General features: G+C 32.1%; 1 protein-coding gene and 1 long non-coding RNA gene across 3 annotated transcripts; one reads left to right on the forward strand and one right to left on the reverse strand.

The window, feature by feature from the left end:
- The first annotated feature begins 5,402 nt into the window (after positions 1 to 5,402).
- Positions 5,403 to 6,704, forward strand: LOC139844506 (uncharacterized). The gene is made up of 3 exons (XR_011757988.1): positions 5,403 to 5,894; positions 6,394 to 6,544; positions 6,623 to 6,704. It is a non-coding gene; the product is annotated as an uncharacterized lncRNA (long non-coding RNA).
- Positions 6,705 to 10,531: 3,827 nt separating this feature from the next.
- On the reverse strand, positions 10,532 to 15,363 carry LOC139840036 (nicotinamide adenine dinucleotide transporter 2, mitochondrial-like). 2 transcript variants are annotated; one of them, XM_071830258.1, is made up of 9 exons: positions 14,961 to 15,363; positions 14,390 to 14,479; positions 13,178 to 13,284; positions 13,037 to 13,085; positions 12,821 to 12,933; positions 12,079 to 12,173; positions 11,910 to 11,998; positions 11,709 to 11,803; positions 10,532 to 11,098 (listed from the first exon to the last, which is right to left on the reverse strand). In XM_071830258.1, exons 1-9 carry the CDS (start codon positions 15,025 to 15,027, stop codon positions 10,853 to 10,855), a joined length of 951 nt encoding a protein of 316 aa, XP_071686359.1. In that variant the 5' UTR covers positions 15,028 to 15,363; the 3' UTR covers positions 10,532 to 10,852. The 2 variants fall into 2 exon arrangements, with proteins under 2 accessions (XP_071686359.1, XP_071686360.1); XM_071830259.1 differs by having other exon boundaries at positions 14,390 to 14,507; positions 14,961 to 15,035.
- Positions 15,364 to 20,160: the final 4,797 nt, after the last annotated feature.

Raw genomic sequence — 20,160 nt, forward strand, 5'->3', positions numbered from 1 at the left:
CACACTAACCTTACTACTCAAATAAAGGAGGCGCAACAAGGAGTTTTAAAAGAGGGAAATTTAAAGGATGAAATACCCAAAGGATCGGAGAAGCATCTTAATATTCGGGAAGACGGAACCCGGTATAGGGCTGAAAGGATTTGGGTACTAAAATTTGGAGATATGAGAGAAATGGTACTTAGAGAAGCTCATAAAACCAGATACTCAATACATCCTGGAACGGGAAAGATGTACAAGGATCTCAAGAAATATTTTTGGTGGCCGGGTATGAAAGCCAATGTTGCTAAATATGTAGGAGAATGTTTGACGTGTTCTAAGGTCAAAGCTGAGCATCAGAAACCATCAGGTCTACTTCAACAACCCGAAATCCCGGAATGGAAATGGGAAAACATTACCATGGATTTCATCACTAAATTGCCAAGGACTGCAAGTGGTTTTGATACTATTTGGGTAATAGTTGATCGTCTCACCAAATCAGCACACTTCCTGCCAATAAGAGAAGATGACAAGATGGAGAAGTTAGTACGACTGTATTTGAAGGAAGTCGTCTCCAGACATGGAATACCAATCTCTATTATTTCTGATAGGGATGGCAGATTTATTTCAAGATTCTGGCAGACATTATAGCAAGCATTAGGAACTCGTCTAGACATGAGTACTGCCTATCATCCACAAACTGATGGGCAGAGTGAAAGGACGATACAAACTCTTGAAGACATGCTACGAGCATGTGTTATTGATTTCGAAAACAGTTGGGATCGACATCTACCGTTAGCAGAATTTTTCTACAACAACAGCTACCATTCAAGCATTGAGATGGCGCCGTTTGAAGCACTTTATGGTAGAAAGTGTAGGTCTCCGATTTGTTGGAGTGAAGTGGGGGATAGACAGATTACGGGTCCAGAGATTATACAAGAAACTACCGAGAAGATCATCCAAATTCAACAACGGTTGAAAACCGCCCAAAGTCGACAAAAGAGCTACGCTGACATTAAAAGAAAAGATATAGAATTTGAAATTGGAGAGATGGTCATGCTTAAAGTTGCACCTTGGAAAGGCGTTGTTCGATTTGGTAAACGAGGGAAATTAAATCCAAGGTATATTGGACCATTCAAGATTATTGATCGTGTCGGACCAGTAGCTTACCGACTTGAGTTACCTCAACAACTCGCGGCTGTACATAACACTTTCTACGTCTCGAATTTGAAGAAATGTTTTGCTAAAGAAGATCTCACTATTCCGTTAGATGAAATTCAAATCAACGAAAAACTTCAATTCATTGAAGAACCCGTCGAAATAATGGATCGTGAGGTTAAGAGACTTAAACAAAATAAGATACCGAATGTTAAGGTTCGATGGAATGCTCGTAGAGGACCCGAGTTCACCTGGGAGCGTGAAGATCAGATGAAGAAGAAATACCCGAATTTATTTCCAGAAGATACGTCAACACCTCCAACTGCTTAAAATTTCGGGACGAAATTTATTTAACTGGTAGGTACTGTAGTGACCCGAACTTTTCCATGTTTATATATATATTAAATGAAATTGTTATTTACATGATTAAGTGTTTCCAACATGTTAAGCAATCAAACTTGTTAAGACTTGATTAATTAAAATAGGTTTCATATAGACAATTGACCACCCAAGTTGACCGGTGATTCACGAACGTTAAAACTTGTAAAAACTATACGATGACATATATATGGTTATATATATAGTTAACATGATTTTATTATAAGTATGTATCTCATTAGGTATTTTAACAATGAGTTATATACATAAAAATGAGACTATTAATTTAAGAAACTCGAAAACGATATATATAACGATTATCGTTATAACAACGTCTTACTAGGTACATATGAATCATATTAAGATATTGATACACTTGGTTAATTATGTTAAATGATAAGTAAATATATTATTAAGTGTATTAACAATGAAATACATATGTAAAAATAAGACTACTAACTTAATGATTTCGAAACGAGACATATATGTAACGATTATCGTTGTAACGACATTTAACTGTATATACATCATACTAAGATATATTATATATCATAATATCATGATAATATAACAATTTAACATCTCATTTGTTATAATAAACAATGGGTTAACAACATTCAACAAGATCGTTAACCTAAAGGTTTCAAAACAGCATTTACATGTAACGACTAACGATGACTTAACGACTCAGTTAAAATGTATATACATGTAGTGTTTTAATATGTATTCATACACTTTTAAAAGACTTCAAGACACTTATCAAAATACTTCTACTTAACAAAAATGCTTACAATTACATCCTCGTTCAGTTTCATCAACAATTCTACTCGTATGCACCCGTATTCGTACTCGTACAATACACAGCTTTTAGATGTATGTACTATTGGTATATACACTCCAATGATCAGCTCTTAACAGCCCATGTGAGTCACCTAACACATGTGGGAACCATCATTTGGCAACTAGCATGAAATATCTCATAAAATTACAAAAATATGAGTAATCATTCATGACTTATTTACATGAAAACAAAATAACATATCCTTTATATCTAATCCATACACCAACGACCAAAAACACCTACAAACATTTTCATTCTTTAATTTTCTTCATCTAATTGATCTCTCTCAAGTTCTATCTTCAAGTTATAAGTGTTCTTCATAAATTCCAAAAGTTCTAGTTTCATAAAATCAAGAATACTTCCAAGATTGCAAGTTTACTTCCAAGTTTTCTAAATACATTCCAAGTAATCATCCAAGATCAAGAAACCTTTGTTACTTACAGTAGGTTATCTTTCTAATACAAGGTAATAATCATATTCAAACTTTAATTCAATTTCTATAACTATAACAATCTTATTTCGAGTGGAAATCTTACTTGAAATTGTTTTCGTGTCATGATTCTTCTTCAAGAACTTTCAAGCCATCCAAGGATCCTTTGAAGCTAGATCTATTTTTCTCATTTCCGGTAGGTTTATCCAAGGAACTTGAGGTAGTAATGATGTTCATAACATCATTCGATTCATACATATAAAGCTATCTTATTCGAAGGTTTAAACTTGTAATCACTAGAACATAGTTTAGTTAATTCTAAACTTGTTCGCAAATAAAAGTTAATCCTTCTAACTTGACTTTTAAAATCAACTAAACACATTTTCTATATCTGTATGATATGCTAACTTAATGATTTAAAACCTGGAAACACGAAAAACACCGTAAAACCGGATTTACGCCGTCGTAGTAACACCGCGGGCTGTTTTGGGTTAGTTAATTAAAAACTATGATAAACTTTGATTTAAAAGTTGTTATTCTGAGAAAATGATTTTTATTATGAACATGAAACTATATCCAAAAATTATGGTTAAACTCAAAGTGGAAGTATGTTTTCTAAAATGGTCATCTAGACGTCGTTCTTTCGACTGAAATGACTACCTTTACAAAAACGATTTGTAACTTTTTTTTCCCGACTATAAACCTATACTTTTTCTGTTTAGATTCATAAAATAGAGTTCAATATGAAACCATAGCAATTTGATTCACTCAAAACGGATTTAAAATGAAGAAGTTATGGGTAAAACAAGATTGGATAATTTTTCTCATTTTAGCTACGTGAAAATTGGTAACAAATCTATTCCAACCATAACTTAATCAACTTGTATTGTATATTATGTAATCTTGAGATACCATAGACACGTATACAATGTTTCGACCTATCATGTCGACACATCTATATATATTTCGGAACAACCATAGACACTCTATATGTGAATGTTGGAGTTAGCTATACAGGGTTGAGGTTGATTCCAAAATATATATAGTTTGAGTTGTGATCAATACTGAGATACGTATACACTGGGTCGTGGATTGATTCAAGATAATATTTATCGATTTATTTCTGTACATCTAACTGTGGACAACTAGTTGTAGGTTACTAACGAGGACAGCTGACTTAATAAACTTAAAACATCAAAATATATTAAAAGTGTTGTAAATATATTTTGAACATACTTTTATATATATGTATATATTGTTATAGGTTCGTGAATCAACCAGTGGCCAAGTCTTACTTCCCGACGAAGTAAAAATCTGTGAAAGTGAGTTATAGTCCCACTTTTAAAATCTAATATTTTTGGGATGAGAATACATGCAGGTTTTATAAATGTTTTACAAAATAGACACAAGTACGTGAAACTACATTCTATGGTTGAATTATCGAAATCAAATATGCCCCTTTTTATTAAGTCTGGTAATCTAAGAATTAGGGAACAGACACCCTAATTGACGCGAATCCTAAAGATATATATCTATCGGGCCCAACAAGCCCCATCCAAAGTACCAGATGCTTTAGTACTTCGAAATTTATATCATATCCGAAGGGTGTCCCGGAATGATGGGGATATTCTTATATATGCATCTTGTTAATGTCGGTTACCAGGTGTTCACCATATGAATGATTTTTATCTCTATGTATGAGATGTGTATTGAAATATGAAATCTTGTGGTCTATTGTTACGATTTGATATATATAGGTTAAACCTATAACTCACCAACATTTTTGTTGACGTTTAAAGCATGTTTATTCTCAGGAGAATACTAAGAGCTTTCGCTGTTGCATACTAAAATAAGGACAAGATTTGGAGTCAATGTTTGTATGATATTGTGTAAAAACTGCATTCAAGAAACTGATTTCGATGTAACATATTTGTATTGTAAACCATTATGTAATGGTCGTGTGTAAACAGGATATTTTAGATTATCATTATTTGATAATCTACGTAAAGCTTTTTAAACCTTTATTTATGAAATAAAGGTTATGGTTTGTTTTAAAAATGAATGCAGTCTTTGAAAAACGTCTCATATAGAGGTCAAAACCTCGCAACGAAATCAATTAATATGGAACGTTTTTAATCAATAAGAACGGGACATTTCATGGATCACCACATTTCATATCATTTTTTCGATCTGAACTTCAGTCAGAGAGAAGTACACTTTCTCTCTCACACAGTTCTTTCTCACTCTAAAAGCACATTAGCCGCTTAGCAGCAATACGCTAGACGGATCATTACAGATTGGTCCACAGATTGATTGAGGTCACCCCACAGATCTTACATCTGTGTTCCGGGTTTGCAGAGATTATTTCTCGAGGGCAAACAACAATCAACAGTATACGCCACACGCTGAGCAGCTATTGTCTTATACTGGTACCTTACAGCCGCTATACGGAAAATCGTACCAACATACCCAAATCAAGTGATATTGAAGCAATGGATTCAATTCAATCACATCTATTCCTCACATAAAGCATGAGGGTCTCATCCTACATGTCACTACCACATTTACCCTAACATCCATCTTACAAGTGTCCATTCCATTCAAAAACGAAAACAGAACACGTGTCCCAATCTCTATCAACACCGGACACAACTCTCATCTCTTCCATCCCAATCAATTCATCCCTCTTACAACACAACCACATACCACGAATTCCTCCAGGGACTAAAAACTACCGTCGTCTTCACCATCCACAATTCAATCTGATTTATTGCCTACAAAATTACGATCTGATTTGTTTGATTATGTGTTCTTCGGCTTCCTCTCTCTCCCATGTAAATCTCCTCAAAACTGAAACCCTCTGGTACAAAACTGAAAAAACCCCACATCTTTTTTCACGACGAGCACAATCGATTCTTTCATCCATTCATTCAATCGACTAAACTTCTGGCCCAAAATTAGGGTTTGGTTTTTTCAATTTTATGCAATCAACTAAAAATGTGGGCTCAAAATTAGGGTTTCTGATATGCATAAAGGTTTATTATCATCCGCCTGAAGCAATCTAAAGAAACATATCTGCTGACTCTCTGAATCAATACCATATGTTTACAGGTTTGAAATCTTCGATTTTCATGTACGAATTTGACCATAGTTCAGTTTTGTTTATGATTTTTATAAATTTAATTTAATTTAATTTTATTCACTTAATTATGTGTATTTGAATCATAACTTTAATAATTGTTGTAATGTTTATGTAGTAGACTGTAAAATCAGTCACTTATCTAGCCATTAGTTAGTTTCGGGTTTAATCCCTTGGGGTTTCGGGTATTAAACTAGAAATTTAATGATAAATCAACTAGAAAATTCTTCTGTTAATTGTAAAATTTCTGTCTGTTATTAATAGCCAATATTGTTGATCTACCCCATTCGACCCAGCTGACCTATTTAAATAAAACTCAATCAAAAATGACTCATCTTTAAATGAATGGATTGAAATTGCCACATCTAACATTACTAAATCTTATTTGCATATTGTAGTAGTATTTTTTGGACGAGCTTTTGTTTTTTGAAATAATGAAAATCGTGCTTATTGGGTTATTTCCATGACTAGGTGAAACGACTCGACCATCCTGATGACTAAATGATTACCTTATCTTCATCTGATCAGGAGTTATAGTTTGTTCATAAACCAGGAATTCACGTTACTAGCACAACTCAGTAAAGTACCTCTCAAACTGATTAAAGGGAACTGCATTAGCCTGGTGAGAATCAAATCGATCAAACATAGTGATATTGTCAATATCAGCTGAGAAAACAAAAACAAAAAAGTTTATTTTCAGGGAACATTTGACAGATATTAAAAACTGCAGACCTCAGCTTGAGGGTCAAACTCGAGCAAGAAAACAAAGTTCAATGACCTTGGTAATTAATTGAATTTGTAAATTTGTTACATCGTTTTGCAGTTATATAAGATGAGTTGACATGACAATAAATGGTTGTTATCTTTGCAGTTGAAAAAATAATAATAAATAAAAAAATTGGGGTAGCGGTGTATGTAAAGCAAGATGATCCGACATCTTCTTTGAAAAGGTTAATACTCGACAACCATCCAGGTATGTTATTCGCGGTTGAAGCAAGTTTTTAAATAATAATGTAATCAGTAGTCACCAGGTTTAGACTTTATGCACTTTTTACTTAACAGGTAATAATAAATTATGTGTTTAGAATATCAAATGGGTTGAAAAAGTAATATATAGTTATTTTTCATTTGTATAAGATATGGTGTTTGTACATGATAAACCACATACATATCATGACATGTTAAGGTGGGAAGATGGGCGGGTTGGTCGGTAACGGGTCAAAGTGGCTCTTGGTTCTATTGTATATACTACTATAGTGCTTTGGTCTGAAAGTTTTAAGCAAGCAATTCTGGGATGTATTTTGCGAGAATGATCAATTTTAAATTTTTATTCAAATGCGATTCATGGATGACTTATTAAAATCTAGGATGTGAAATTGACTGGCATGCTTGTGTTAAATAAAGCATATTTATGAGATAATGCTGGGTTTGTTTAATCATCATAGTTTAAACAACAAAGTTTCATTACCTACACACTAATATGTTCATAAAGAGGTAGAACCACTTCTTACAAGTTTTTTGAAAAAGATGTTTTTTCAGATCTTTAAAGTCCTTTCTAAAGATCTTTTTTTATTTGAAGATTTATAATACAAGGAACTATCGTTCGAACCAGGTATTACTAAGCCCTTTCAATTTTTTATTTTAATGTTTACTGATTACCAATCCTTTAATTTATTGTGGGTATTAACCAAAATTAATTCTTGTAATGTTCAATTGGTTGGTTAGTGTGTGTATGAATTTGAAAAAAGTTTTAATTTTTTTCCTTTTGGGGTTTTAGCTTAGATGACTATAATTGGTGCTAAATTCGATAATATATACATATAGGTTTTGCGTGTATATAAGAAGCTAAAATATGAGTGTTTTGTGTTCATCTACTCATTGTCTGTATTAGGAACTTGATTTAGTTCTTGACTGAAATTGGTAGTTTTGACTTTTGGTCTCTTTATGAACTGTTGTGAAATATCATTTGCTTTTGTTCGTTCAACCCTGAAATATCATTTGCTTTTGTTCGTTCAATGCTGAAATATCATTTACTTTTGTTCGTTCAATGCTGAGATATCATTTACTTTTGTTAATTCATTTGTTTTTATTGACATTTGAGTTTCTAATATCATGAATGACCGAGCAAACGCCATTGATGTTCTTGAGAAAGATTTGAGAGATTTTGGACTACTCATAATTTCACAAACAGCCTGTTGTAGTTACATTCTAATTGTACGTTCTGAATGATTGCAATTGTCTTACAAATTAGGTAATTACTACACTTTAAGCCATGCTTTACATACACTTATTACGGGACACACTACATAACTTAACTGGCTCATTAGAAAGCCATGTAGCATTTGTAATTTGAGAGTAGTTGGTATTGCTAAGTACCCACTTTTATTCCATCATAACTAGATAAGTAACTTGGATTAAGTTAAGACTATAACTATTACTGTATATTATAGGTTTGTTTCACACTTCAATATTGTTTTGAATAATGTTTTGGTAACATTATAGGTTTGTTTCATACTCCAATACTGTATATTATAGGTTTGTTTCACACTTCAATACTGTATATTATAGGTTTGTTTCACACTTCAATATAGGTTTGTAACATGGATCGAGTTTTGAAGACTAATATTTTGGTAATATAAAATTTTGTTACTCTTCGTATATGGGCTTAAATCTTATGTTACACTTCTTAAACTGAACCGCTAATATAAATTTTGTTCAGGTGAATGTATATTTGGGTGGAGTTATCTTTAAATTTACCTTGGATAGACATTAGATTTCAGATGTCAATTCGGTGGTTCGTCCCCCAGACCATCGCTCAAATTCAAGTAAAGGCTTTTGTCCTAGGAAGAAAGGCTCGAAAGCCTAAATCTATTATTTATGGAAAAGTGGATGTGGAAAAGCCCGAGGTTCAACGAATGAATGAAGCTACTGATGATAGAGATATTAGTCTTCCTGATTGTATAGACTACCGATGATTTTCAATTATTTCAATAATAATCCGTTGATCAAGTTTAGATATGAATGGTCAAGTTAAAAAGATGTTTGATTAAGAGTAGCCGTGCAACGCACGGGCTTTTAAAAGCTAGTATAACATATAACATAGAATATATAATAAATTAATAAATTTGTTGTCAGTCTATCAATACCGTACTTCAAATAAACGTAGCTAAAATAAATCACAAGTCATATCAACCAGATTCGAGTATTTGGTGAATTTTCTTTAGAGGATTTGAAAAAGTATGAAAAATATAACTACATCAGATAATGTGATAAGTGATAATTTGCGTCAAGTGTAATTTTATCATTTAAAATAACTTAGCTAAGTATCATTTTTCTGTGCATTCATTTTGATTTCAGAAACTCTTTTTCGAGGACATCAGGCAATGGAGCTGCGACGTCGTTCTGGAACGAGACATGGACAGGTTCTGAACCTTTAAAAATCAGATTCAAAAGGTTGGTGCGGTTAGAGACAAACACGGATGCAACGGTTAGCGATAGAGTGTGCTGGGACGGTTCGAAAAGCTGTGGGAATTGGTGCTGGTCGAGGTACCCTTCGGGACGAGGTTTAGGCGAACTGAACGAGTTAAACTTGCTGCTATCTTCGGTCATATTGAAGCCTGCTGAATCATTAACTTCCTTAATCGACTCAAAGATACTGTCGGTAGGGCCTAATAAAATTGAGACATTGAGTAACAGTTTGCTACCAAGAAAATAGGAATTTTTACTTGGAGAGCAAGGAAGAAGTGATTACCATCTCTCACGGAGTTAGACAAACGGGGCATCGACTTGCATTCCGTCCGCTGCCCTCTTTGCGACGATGATGTGGAGTCGGTAGATCACGCGCTTATTTTTTGCAAGCATGCTTTCGAGGTTTGGAATAAAGTTTTTGATTGGTGGGGTCTTAATATGTTCGCATCCCTTAGTATCAATGAGTTATTTGTCGGGAACTTGAGTACTCCAATGTCGACTATGGGTTCCAAAATTTGGCAAGCGGTTACTTGATCGTGTGGTTCTCATATGGAGTAATAGAAACCAAAAGGTCTTCAAGAACAAGTGCTGGAATCCGCCCGTTGCGTTATGCGAAATCCAAGTCAAGTCCTTCGAGTGGATCGCTAAAAGATGCAAATCGATGACATTAGATTGGCAAGAATGGCTACACAACCCGCATGTTTATCTTCATTGTTAACTTAACCTCTTGTTAGTTTAGCATTTGCGAATTGCATGTATGTTGTTAGCATTTCGAGTAGGACTGCAAATGGCTGCACTGATGTATAATTCTTGAGTTTTAATAATAATAATAATAATAATAATCTATCTGCCTTTCAAAAAAAAAAAAAAAAAAAAAAATGTGATTAGAGTAGATATTGTTTGTAGTACATGTTTCATAAATATTTTCGTTGAACGTAAATCTAAGTTAAAATAATAATAAAAAAAAAAGTTTAGAAAACAATCCATCACAATAACATGCCCCGAATAAATAGTCAAGGGAACAAACCTTTAATCTGCTTAAACTGTGTTTGGTCAAGAAAGTGCGAACATCATTTGATTTTTTTTTTTTCACACACTATAATGTTGATACAACAACATAAGAACAGATCCAAAAAAATGGTTAAGAAAAAACATTTATATTAGCTTCTACAGCATGATATAATGTTTGTTTAACATTCGTTGATCAGCCATTTCTCCGAAAAATAAGCCCTAACCTGAACTAAACTCTAGACATATTATACTCAATGTAATTTTATTATAAACCGAAAAATAACAAGACAAGTAAATGCTGTCACCTATAATTATTCATCATCATCATCATCATCATTGTCATCATCATCAAATTGCTTCCATTGAAAATTCAATTCACCAGTCTCAAATAGTTCTTGTACTATGATTAGATGCCATTTTAGACGTCGGTAAATCACTATTATTGTTAACATCATTTGATGTCACTTGTTGAAGGGTGAGGAGGTAAAATATGCTGCAAGAATCTATTAATCATCTCGTAACTCGTAAACGTAATAACCGCTGACGGAGTTGTTCTCAAAAGATTAGTCCCGCACCCTCGATAAAAACCAGCCAAACCTTCTTTTCGGAATACCTTTTTTACGCAATCAACAACACCATTATAATGTGTTTCAGGGTTTCTATTGTGCCCTTGTTCTTGAAGTCTCGAGCGAATCACCTAACAGACAAATAATAGATAAATCAGTTGTTTGGGCGGTTAATAAATTCCAATTACCATTAAAAAAAATCCGATATAAAATAAGTGTGAAGTCACCTTAGATTTAAAAAAAACAAAAAAAAATCATTAATTTTAATTGTTTGCTAGTTATAATCAAATAATCAGTTGTAAAAATGTGCTACACATGTTTTGCTTTTTGAAAAATAATTATGTGTGTTTAGATAATTAAAATGAAATAATTAGTTGTAGCAAAACGTGATATACATTAATGGTGTTTGAGTTTTGATAACACAATAATCTAATAATCAGTTTTGTAAGTTATTGGTAAATCATATTATTTGATAAATAAACAAACAAATAGGATGGAAAATAGTCGGAAAAGGAAAGAATCAGCTAATCTAATAATCATGTTTTGATGGTGACCTGCTTCTTCATTTTCATGCACAATTAACCGATTTTAAAGTTGAGTTTGCCAAACACTATTAATTAATTATATACGATTCGAAAACGGAAGAATCAAATAATCATCTTTTAATCGCTAAGCCAAACACCCCCTAAATCTAAACCTTAAAATTAGAATAGTTTAGGCAAACAGAAAAAGTGAAGTCACCTCGTGCGGGTAAGTCGACAACGAAGCGAGTACTTTGGACATTGAAGAGGCGATTGCAAGTTTCCCGGGACTTAGATCCTTAGTATCTATGTGATCTGACCACTTGAAATAGACACGATCAGCATTATTTGAAAAAACTCAAGATAACCAACCGCATACAACAGGTACAAACAACAATGCACAAAGTACAACAAGCATTACCCCTTTCAGCCAAGAAATATTTGATCCTCTCATAGGCTGGAAACTGTATAGCAACATGACTGATTCCAGCAAGAGAGGGTAAGAGTCCACTGTAACAAAAATTAAAAGTTGGTCATATATCAAAATATCGGAAAGAAGATTATTAATGGGTACAACCTGACAAGCATACCTGTACAACCCTTTAAAGCCTTCCTCATGAACAATTCGCCTCAAGGCTGAAGATATGCTTGTATACGGTATCACACCCTCTCTCATCCCTTGTGTCTAAAAGAAAGATAAATTATATCACAACTTAAAGTTTATCGTTAACTTACACAAGTTATTTCTTATTAAAAGAAAGATAATTATATCACAACTTAAAGTTCATACTCTACTGGCTATGAGCTAATATTTGATAGTATTTTGCTAACGACAACCCTTAGGGCTTTCGTTAGCACACTTTAAGCAGATGTACATTCATGTAACCGCCACCACTAAATTAATAAGTAACCGCTATGTACAACTGTTTAAAGAGCGTAACAACAGCATTACCTCTAATGGCTGTCATTAGCAAAATCCTATTTAATAATACTAGTACCGTAGTTTGACTTCGTATACTGGACACGAACAAAATCATTTGTTTTGATTCACATCACATAGATGGAAATTAGCCAAATATGAAACAGATCATAAGAGCCAAATGAGTCAAGATATCAACTTTTAGTGAAAAAATACTCTAAAATCACTAACTCAAAGCTTGATTCCAGATCATGATACGATTTATGACCGAATAGATACTGTACGAGTTCATATTTTCAAGCAGATAGAACCCCAAAGATCTGGATACCTACTGTTATGCACCCCTAAATTACTAAAAAGTAATTTAATAATTTAAAAAAAAAAGGAAAAATGACAATAAAAAAGAATATTACTTGGAGCCTTGTTTTGACAACCCACAAAGGATTTGTGGTGATCGCGGTAGCAACTCCAGCACCAGAAGCGGCTACCATATTCGCACCGAACGTAAGATGCCCACTACTGTCAACTGCAGATGTTCAAAACAAAACCAATATTTGAGTTACTTTTAAACGTTGTGTTACCGTATTACGTATACGAGAGGTAACTAACTAACTAACTAACTAACTAACCATGTGAATCAAGAAGCTCTTTGAGTTGTCCATAAACGGCGAAATAGACCTATGGGTTGTTTACATAAAAATATAATGAGAAGAAACAAATTAAATGCAAAAATAAAGAACAGGAAAATAGAATTTATATGTAATACTCACAGCCCAGTTTGGAAGTAGTGCAGCCACTGTTGGCGCAAGGCCCCGATATAATCCCCTTGGTCCCTCCTTGGCTAATATGGTTTTTAGGCTTGTAATAATAACACTACCTGATTAATGTCAACACAAAATATGATTATATAAACAGCATAAAGAATAAAGAATATAGATTAGCAATGAGAAATGAATCATAAAAGAAACAGTAACAGATTTCTGTCTAAGCAGAAAGAGAGAAGAATGAAGAAGAATCTCACTCTTATCTATTACCAGTAGTGAAATGGGCAGGGCAAATGGGTGGGGTACTGGTCAAATGGGATTTGGGTCAAAATAGTCCAGGTCAGGTAGTCTAATCCAGTCGACACGTATTATCTTTTTCTTCGACAATATAATTTTGAAAGTTCACATTTGATTACACTTCATATTATTTTCAACCAATTTGAGTCATTTGCATAGCTAGTTTTTTCTTTCTTTTTTTTTTCTTTCCATTTTATCCATGTAACCCACTATCAACAGATTTTAACCCATATTGACCCATTGTGGTTATAGCTTCAAGGTTTGGGTATTATATATGAGCTAACTCTCGCCTAAAGGGTTAGAGATAGCATTTTAAACTAAGACATTTTCTTCACTTACAATATCTCACTGTCATTTTACGAGCCAAAGACACATTTCATCTCTTCAAAGACCATAAAAATGGGGCCCAATAGTACAGAAGTTTAACGGCTAAAACATTTTTAATGGTCAAAAAAAAATCTTATAATTTTCAGCTTAAAAGACGAGCATGAAAACTTATTCGCCTCTATACATTACACAGTGTTTGACAATTCATAGCACCCATCGAACTAAAATATACCGTTAGCTTCTGATGCTCCTACGAATACTAATTTGTAATGATTATGTTACATACAGAGAAGAACATATGAGTGATAAACAAACTAATGTTACACCACGTTAACAAAACTTCAAGCCTATACATTCATACAAATATACGATAGATTAACACATAATGCTAATCTTAGTATCTACCTATATAGTCAGCAATCGGCATTCATCTAAATTCTAGACATACACCCTTGAGTAACAAGGATAATGTGAAAGCTTTGATAAACAAAACTTCATTTTATAGTAACTTATACGATATTATAATTCCAACCAAAGTCAATATGTACACAAACGAACAATACACTAAGAATAACATATAAGGGTTAGAAATACCTTTATTCTTAGTCACGTCAGGCAGTCCATAAACTTGCAATCGCGTCTTGATGACGTCTAACGGGCTCATAATAGTGGCAGCAATCGCACCTATACAAAAAAGCACCAACCTTTATACCTAGCAATCACAATATTCAAAACACAAAAGTGATAAACAATTATTTCTTGATTGAATTTTATTCCCAATTAGTAATATACCAACCCCATTTTAATAATTTGACAATACAATCACATGGTCATCATAATTGACATTAGACTAACCACTAATTTCCATAACCAATATAGTTGAAATATGTGAAATTGTTTATAAATTGTGGGCTTGTTTTTCACACAATCCTCATGAAGCATTTGCACATATACTTTAATCACCATACATATACATATAATTTAAATATATAGCTCCCCTTAATATAATTCCACCAATGCTGAATTGCAAGTTCTACATTTTATTACTACCCCTGATTGCATAAACCCTAATTTTTATTCTTCAGACATACATACATCTACATCTAAATAAATATTAAAAACTATTTAATAAATCCCAAATTGAAATATAGATACACAAACATACCTGCAGAAGCACCAGAAACGGCATCGTATGCGATATCCATACCGTTCCGTGGCTCCCCAACCGTCATACTTCAACGAAAATCAATAAATCAGAATAAAAGTTTCTTTCTAAAACCTAAAAAAGTCACTTGGATTCAATTGGGTTTTTCAGATAAACAAACACCCAGATGATACTAAACCCTAGTTTTGAGAAAGGTTCAATCTTTATTGAAGTTTGCCCGTGTGGAAAAAACAAAAATTAAGTGGGGAACGTATTTGACTGTCCAAATTGAATAAAGAAAAATGAAAATTTCATAATCTTGTAGGCCGTGTTTAAGGGTTAGCTGATTTCAGTTTCGATTTTGACCTGAAATTGGAAAGTTGGGATCTTTTATATTTTGGACAATACATCAAAATGCGAGTTTTTGAAGAACCCCCCTGAAATAAAATGACCTACAATTATATACCCTTTTTCGGTTATTTAATTGTTATTCCACCCCAGATCCAAATCGTGTGGTTGAGTTTGAAGAATAGAAAAAGTACAGTAATACTCGGTGTTTCATTTTCGAACTCTTTGTTTAACAATTTTAACTTAAAATATTTTTATTTATGATATATGATAGTATATGATATTGAATAAAATTTATATAAATAAATGAAAACACTTTAAGCCCGATACAATCATATAAATTTTATTAAATAATACTTCATACATAACACAAATAAATATGATTTAAGTTAAAGTTGGTAAAATAATAGTACTTGAGAAGATGTACTATTATGTAAATATTATTTATAGAAATTAGTAAGTAAATATGAAAATAAAAAAATGTCAATAAGTAACAGCAGGCTTCCAAATGGTAGCTTTCAAAAGCAAATGTGCATTAAATTACTATTTACTATATTTACTATTAGTCCAAAACGTAGTTAGCATAGTGGGATTGTCAAACTGCATTTTGTAATTTGAACGTTGATCCGTGTATAACAGATTCTTATCAAATTGTGTTTAAAATACAAAACTTCTTGATACACTGAAGAGTACATAATTAATTTATATTTTTAATATAATATGTCGATTATTTTATTAAAAGTTATATGTCTAATCAAATTACAAATATTTATTTAATTATAAATATGACCAATAAATTCTTTTTTGAATTATACGGAGTAGCATTTTTTTCTTTTGATTTTTCTTGTCCTTTTATCAAACTTTTAATGATTCACATTACGAATACAAATTTTAGATACACTAAAGTGTACATAAGTTAATTTAGATTTCAGTATAATACCACAATTATTTTATAAAAAGTTATATGACTAATCAAATATTTATTTAATTAAAATGAGTATAATGATATGTATGATATTAAAAATCTTTCGGATTAAGATAAAGAAAATAATTAATTATTTCTAATTAACATTTAATATGGCAATTTAAAGGGGGGATATGGTTTTTGAGATACTTCATAGAAAATAAAAAATTGCAATACTAATCTTAAAGATCGTGTTTTTAATTAGCTTATGTTACACACTATAACATTACAAACATATTGTAATTACTTTTCACATAATCGCGCGAGCTTAATTTCACTCGTTGACTAACTACTGCTAAAATGATTTTGCGCACAACAACCTTTATATATGTCATTAATGTACATAAAAGAATTGTGCATGGTGGTTATGGTTATTAAATTGTTAAATTGTATGATCATTTTATACACGTTAACGACAACTCTAAGAGCTGTCATAAAATTTATCGTAGATTCTGTAAAAAAAATAATTACGGGAATAGTCCATGTGGTTTACACCAATTTGTCGATGTGCTCCTTAAACTTTTCTTTTAAATGGTAGTCCTCGTGGTTTATAAATCTTGCGTGGATAGTCTATGTGTCTAAAATTTTTCGTTAACTCTCATTTCATGCTATGCACATGGAGTATATTTTTCATTTTGATGTGTCTCTCCCTTGCCTAAATTGCTCTTTGCCAAAATCAAAAACGATACGAAACATGTGTAATCTTCTTCAAAATCAAAAAACACAAATACGAATCAAAATAAACTAATGTAACAACCAAATCAAATTAACCAAATATTTAAAATCCAAAAATCATTAATTCATTAAAACTCCACGAAACTAACAAACACCTATCAATATCAATATCAATATCAATATCAATGTTTACAAATACTCAAACGTAATTATCGTCTTTATTGGGCCATCGTTAACATGTTGAAAAATGTTGTACCAAGCTTAATAGGATGATTTTAATCGTTAACAATTTTAAGCTTAATAGGATCAAGAGGGAAGTAACCATTCGGGGGGAAGCGGGGGGAAGCAAAAACTTTTTTTTTTGTTTTGTGAAAAAACTTTGTTCACGAACATTATAGATGAGATGAAAATATGAACATTTAGTAGAGACACTTTGTGATAAATGTTTTTATTTTGGCGGGAAAACGCTCGAAGAAGTAATATATAACAATTATCGTGTTTTTCGAGCGTATTTTGAGGTTTTAGCTATTGGGGTTTAGATATTAGGGTTTAGATATTAGGGTTTATAGGGTTTAGATATTAGGGTTTAGAAATTTAGGGTTTAGGGTTTAGATTTAGGGTTTAGATTTAGGATTTAGATTGAGCTTTTAACACGAACGGTTTAGAGTTTAGGGTTTAGGGTTTAGAGTTTGGTGTTGATTTTCACAATTTCAGGAAGATTGTATTCAGGAGTATAGTTGGAAATACACTAAACAGAATACAAGTTGGAAGTTTACTTCATCATACAAAATATCAACCTCTGTTATAGATTGCTGGTCAAACATCTTGAATTATGAAGAAAAATTACTTGAGAGTAATGACTGTTCAAGATACTTTTTTGGAACCACAATCATAGTAAGTCTTGTACAATTGTTGATGAAAAAATGTAATTGTTTAGCATATAGTTTTTATAATTCTGATGATAGAACACAATAAAAATAAGTTGTAATGAATCATTAATTTCTAATAAAAATAAATATATTTTTGTGATAAATATAGTCTGAAGAAATGCTGAACGAAGGTGCTTACAAAGAAGAAGTTTATATAAGATTCAGAATGAACTTGATAGTACAAGCAACATCAGAAAACATAGATTTCAGATTCGCAAAGACAGATCTGGTATGAGACTCTATATCATAAATAAAAAGCATATATGTATAGGTATAAGAAATAGTTTTAATTTAACTAATTAGTTTTATTTGAAAATGTAGGTGTTCTTTCCTGTAATGTCAAAAGAGCTGAATTACCTGATAGTTTTCAATCTTAAAACTTCAGAGGTTGAAATAATTGATCACAGAAAAGCTTATATTCATACTCGTTTGTGAAATGTCCCGTTCTTATTGATTAAAAACGTTCCATATTAATTGATTTCGTTGCGAGGTTTTGACCTCTATATGAGACGTTTTTCAAAGATTGCATTCATTTTAAAACAAACCATAACCTTTATTTCATCAATAAAGGTTTAAAAAGCTTTACGTAGATTATCAAATAATGATAATCTAAAATATCCTGTTTACACACGACCATTACATAATGGTTTACAATACAAATATATTACAACAAAATAAGTTTCTTGAATGCAGTTTTTACACAATATCATACAAGCATGGACTCCAAATCTCGTCCTTATTTAAGTATGCGACAGCGGAAGCTCTTAATAATCACCTGAGAATAAACATGCTTAAAACGTCAACAAAAATGTTGGTGAGTTATAGGTTTAACCTATATATATCAAATCATAATAATAGACCACAAGACTTCATATTTCAATACACATCCCATACATAGAGATAAAAATCATTCATATGGTGAACACCTGGTAACCGACATTAACAAGATGCATATATAAGAATATCCCCATCATTCCGGGACACCCTTCGGATATGATATAAATTTCGAAGTACTAAAGCATCCGGTACTTTGGATGGGGTTTGTTAGGCCCAATAGATCTATCTTTAGGATTCGCGTCAATTAGGGTGTCTGTTCCCTAATTCTTAGATTACCAGACTTAATAAAAAGGGGCATATTCGATTTCGATAATTCAACCATAGAATGTAGTTTCACGTACTTGTGTCTATTTTGTAAATCATTTATAAAACCTGCATGTATTCTCATCCCAAAAATATTAGATTTTAAAAGTGGGACTATAACTCACTTTCACAGATTTTTACTTCGTCAGGAAGTAAGACTTGGCCACTGGTTGATTCACGAACCTATAACAATATATACATATATATCAAAGTATGTTCAAAATATATTTACAACACTTTTAGTATATTTTGATGTTTTAAGTTTATTAAGTCAGCTGTCCTCGTTAGTAACCTACAACTAGTTGTCCACAGTTAGATGTACAAAAATAAATCGATAAATATTATCTTGAATCAATCCACGACCCAGTGTATACGTATCTCAGTATTGATCACAACTCAAACTATATATATTTTGGAATCAACCTCAACCCTGTATAGCTAACTCCAACATTCACATATAGAGTGTCTATGGTTGTTCCGAAATATATATAGATGTGTCGACATGATAGGTCGAAACATTGTATACGTGTCTATGGTATCTCAAGATTACATAATATACAATACAAGTTGATTAAGTTATGGTTGGAATAGATTTGTTACCAATTTTCACGTAGCTAAAATGAGAAAAATTATCCAATCTTGTTTTACCCATAACTTCTTCATTTTAAATCCGTTTTGAGTGAATCAAATTGCTATGGTTTCATATTGAACTCTATTTTATGAATCTAAACAGAAAAGGTATAGTTTTATAGTCGGGAAAATAAGTTACAAGTCGTTTTTGTAAAGGTAGTCATTTCAGTCGAAAGAACGACGTCTAGATGACCATTTTAGAAAACATACTTCCACTTTGAGTTTAACCATAATTTTTGGATATAGTTTCATGTTCATAATAAAAATCATTTTCTCAGAATAACAACTTTTAAATCAAAGTTTATCATAGTTTTTAATTAACTAACCCAAAACAGCCCGCGGTGTTACTACGACGGCTTAAATCCGGTTTTACGGTGTTTTTAGTGTTTCCAGGTTTTAAATCATTAAGTTAGCATATCATATAGATATAGAACATGTGTTTAGTTGATTTTAAAAGTCAAGTTAGAAGGATTAACTTTTGTTTGCGAACAAGTTTAGAATTAACTAAACTATGTTCTAGTGATTACAAGTTTAA

The sequence above is a fragment of the Rutidosis leptorrhynchoides genome, chromosome 4 (genome assembly GCF_046630445.1).
Source record: "Rutidosis leptorrhynchoides isolate AG116_Rl617_1_P2 chromosome 4, CSIRO_AGI_Rlap_v1, whole genome shotgun sequence".
Classification (NCBI taxonomy): Eukaryota; Viridiplantae; Streptophyta; class Magnoliopsida; order Asterales; family Asteraceae; genus Rutidosis; species Rutidosis leptorrhynchoides.

Bases quoted from the DNA above. Each gene is read 5' to 3' on its own strand.
- LOC139840036 (XM_071830258.1), bottom strand. From the start codon at position 15,027: ATGACGGTTGGGGAGCCACGGAACGGTATGGATATCGCATACGATGCC. The intron at 13,285-14,389 runs GTATTTCTAACC...GACATTAATCAG, and splicing joins TGACGTGACTAAGAATAAAG to GTAGTGTTATTATTACAAGC. The intron at 11,999-12,078 runs GTATGCTTGTCA...TTTTTGTTACAG, and splicing joins GGCTTTAAAGGGTTGTACAG to TGGACTCTTACCCTCTCTTG.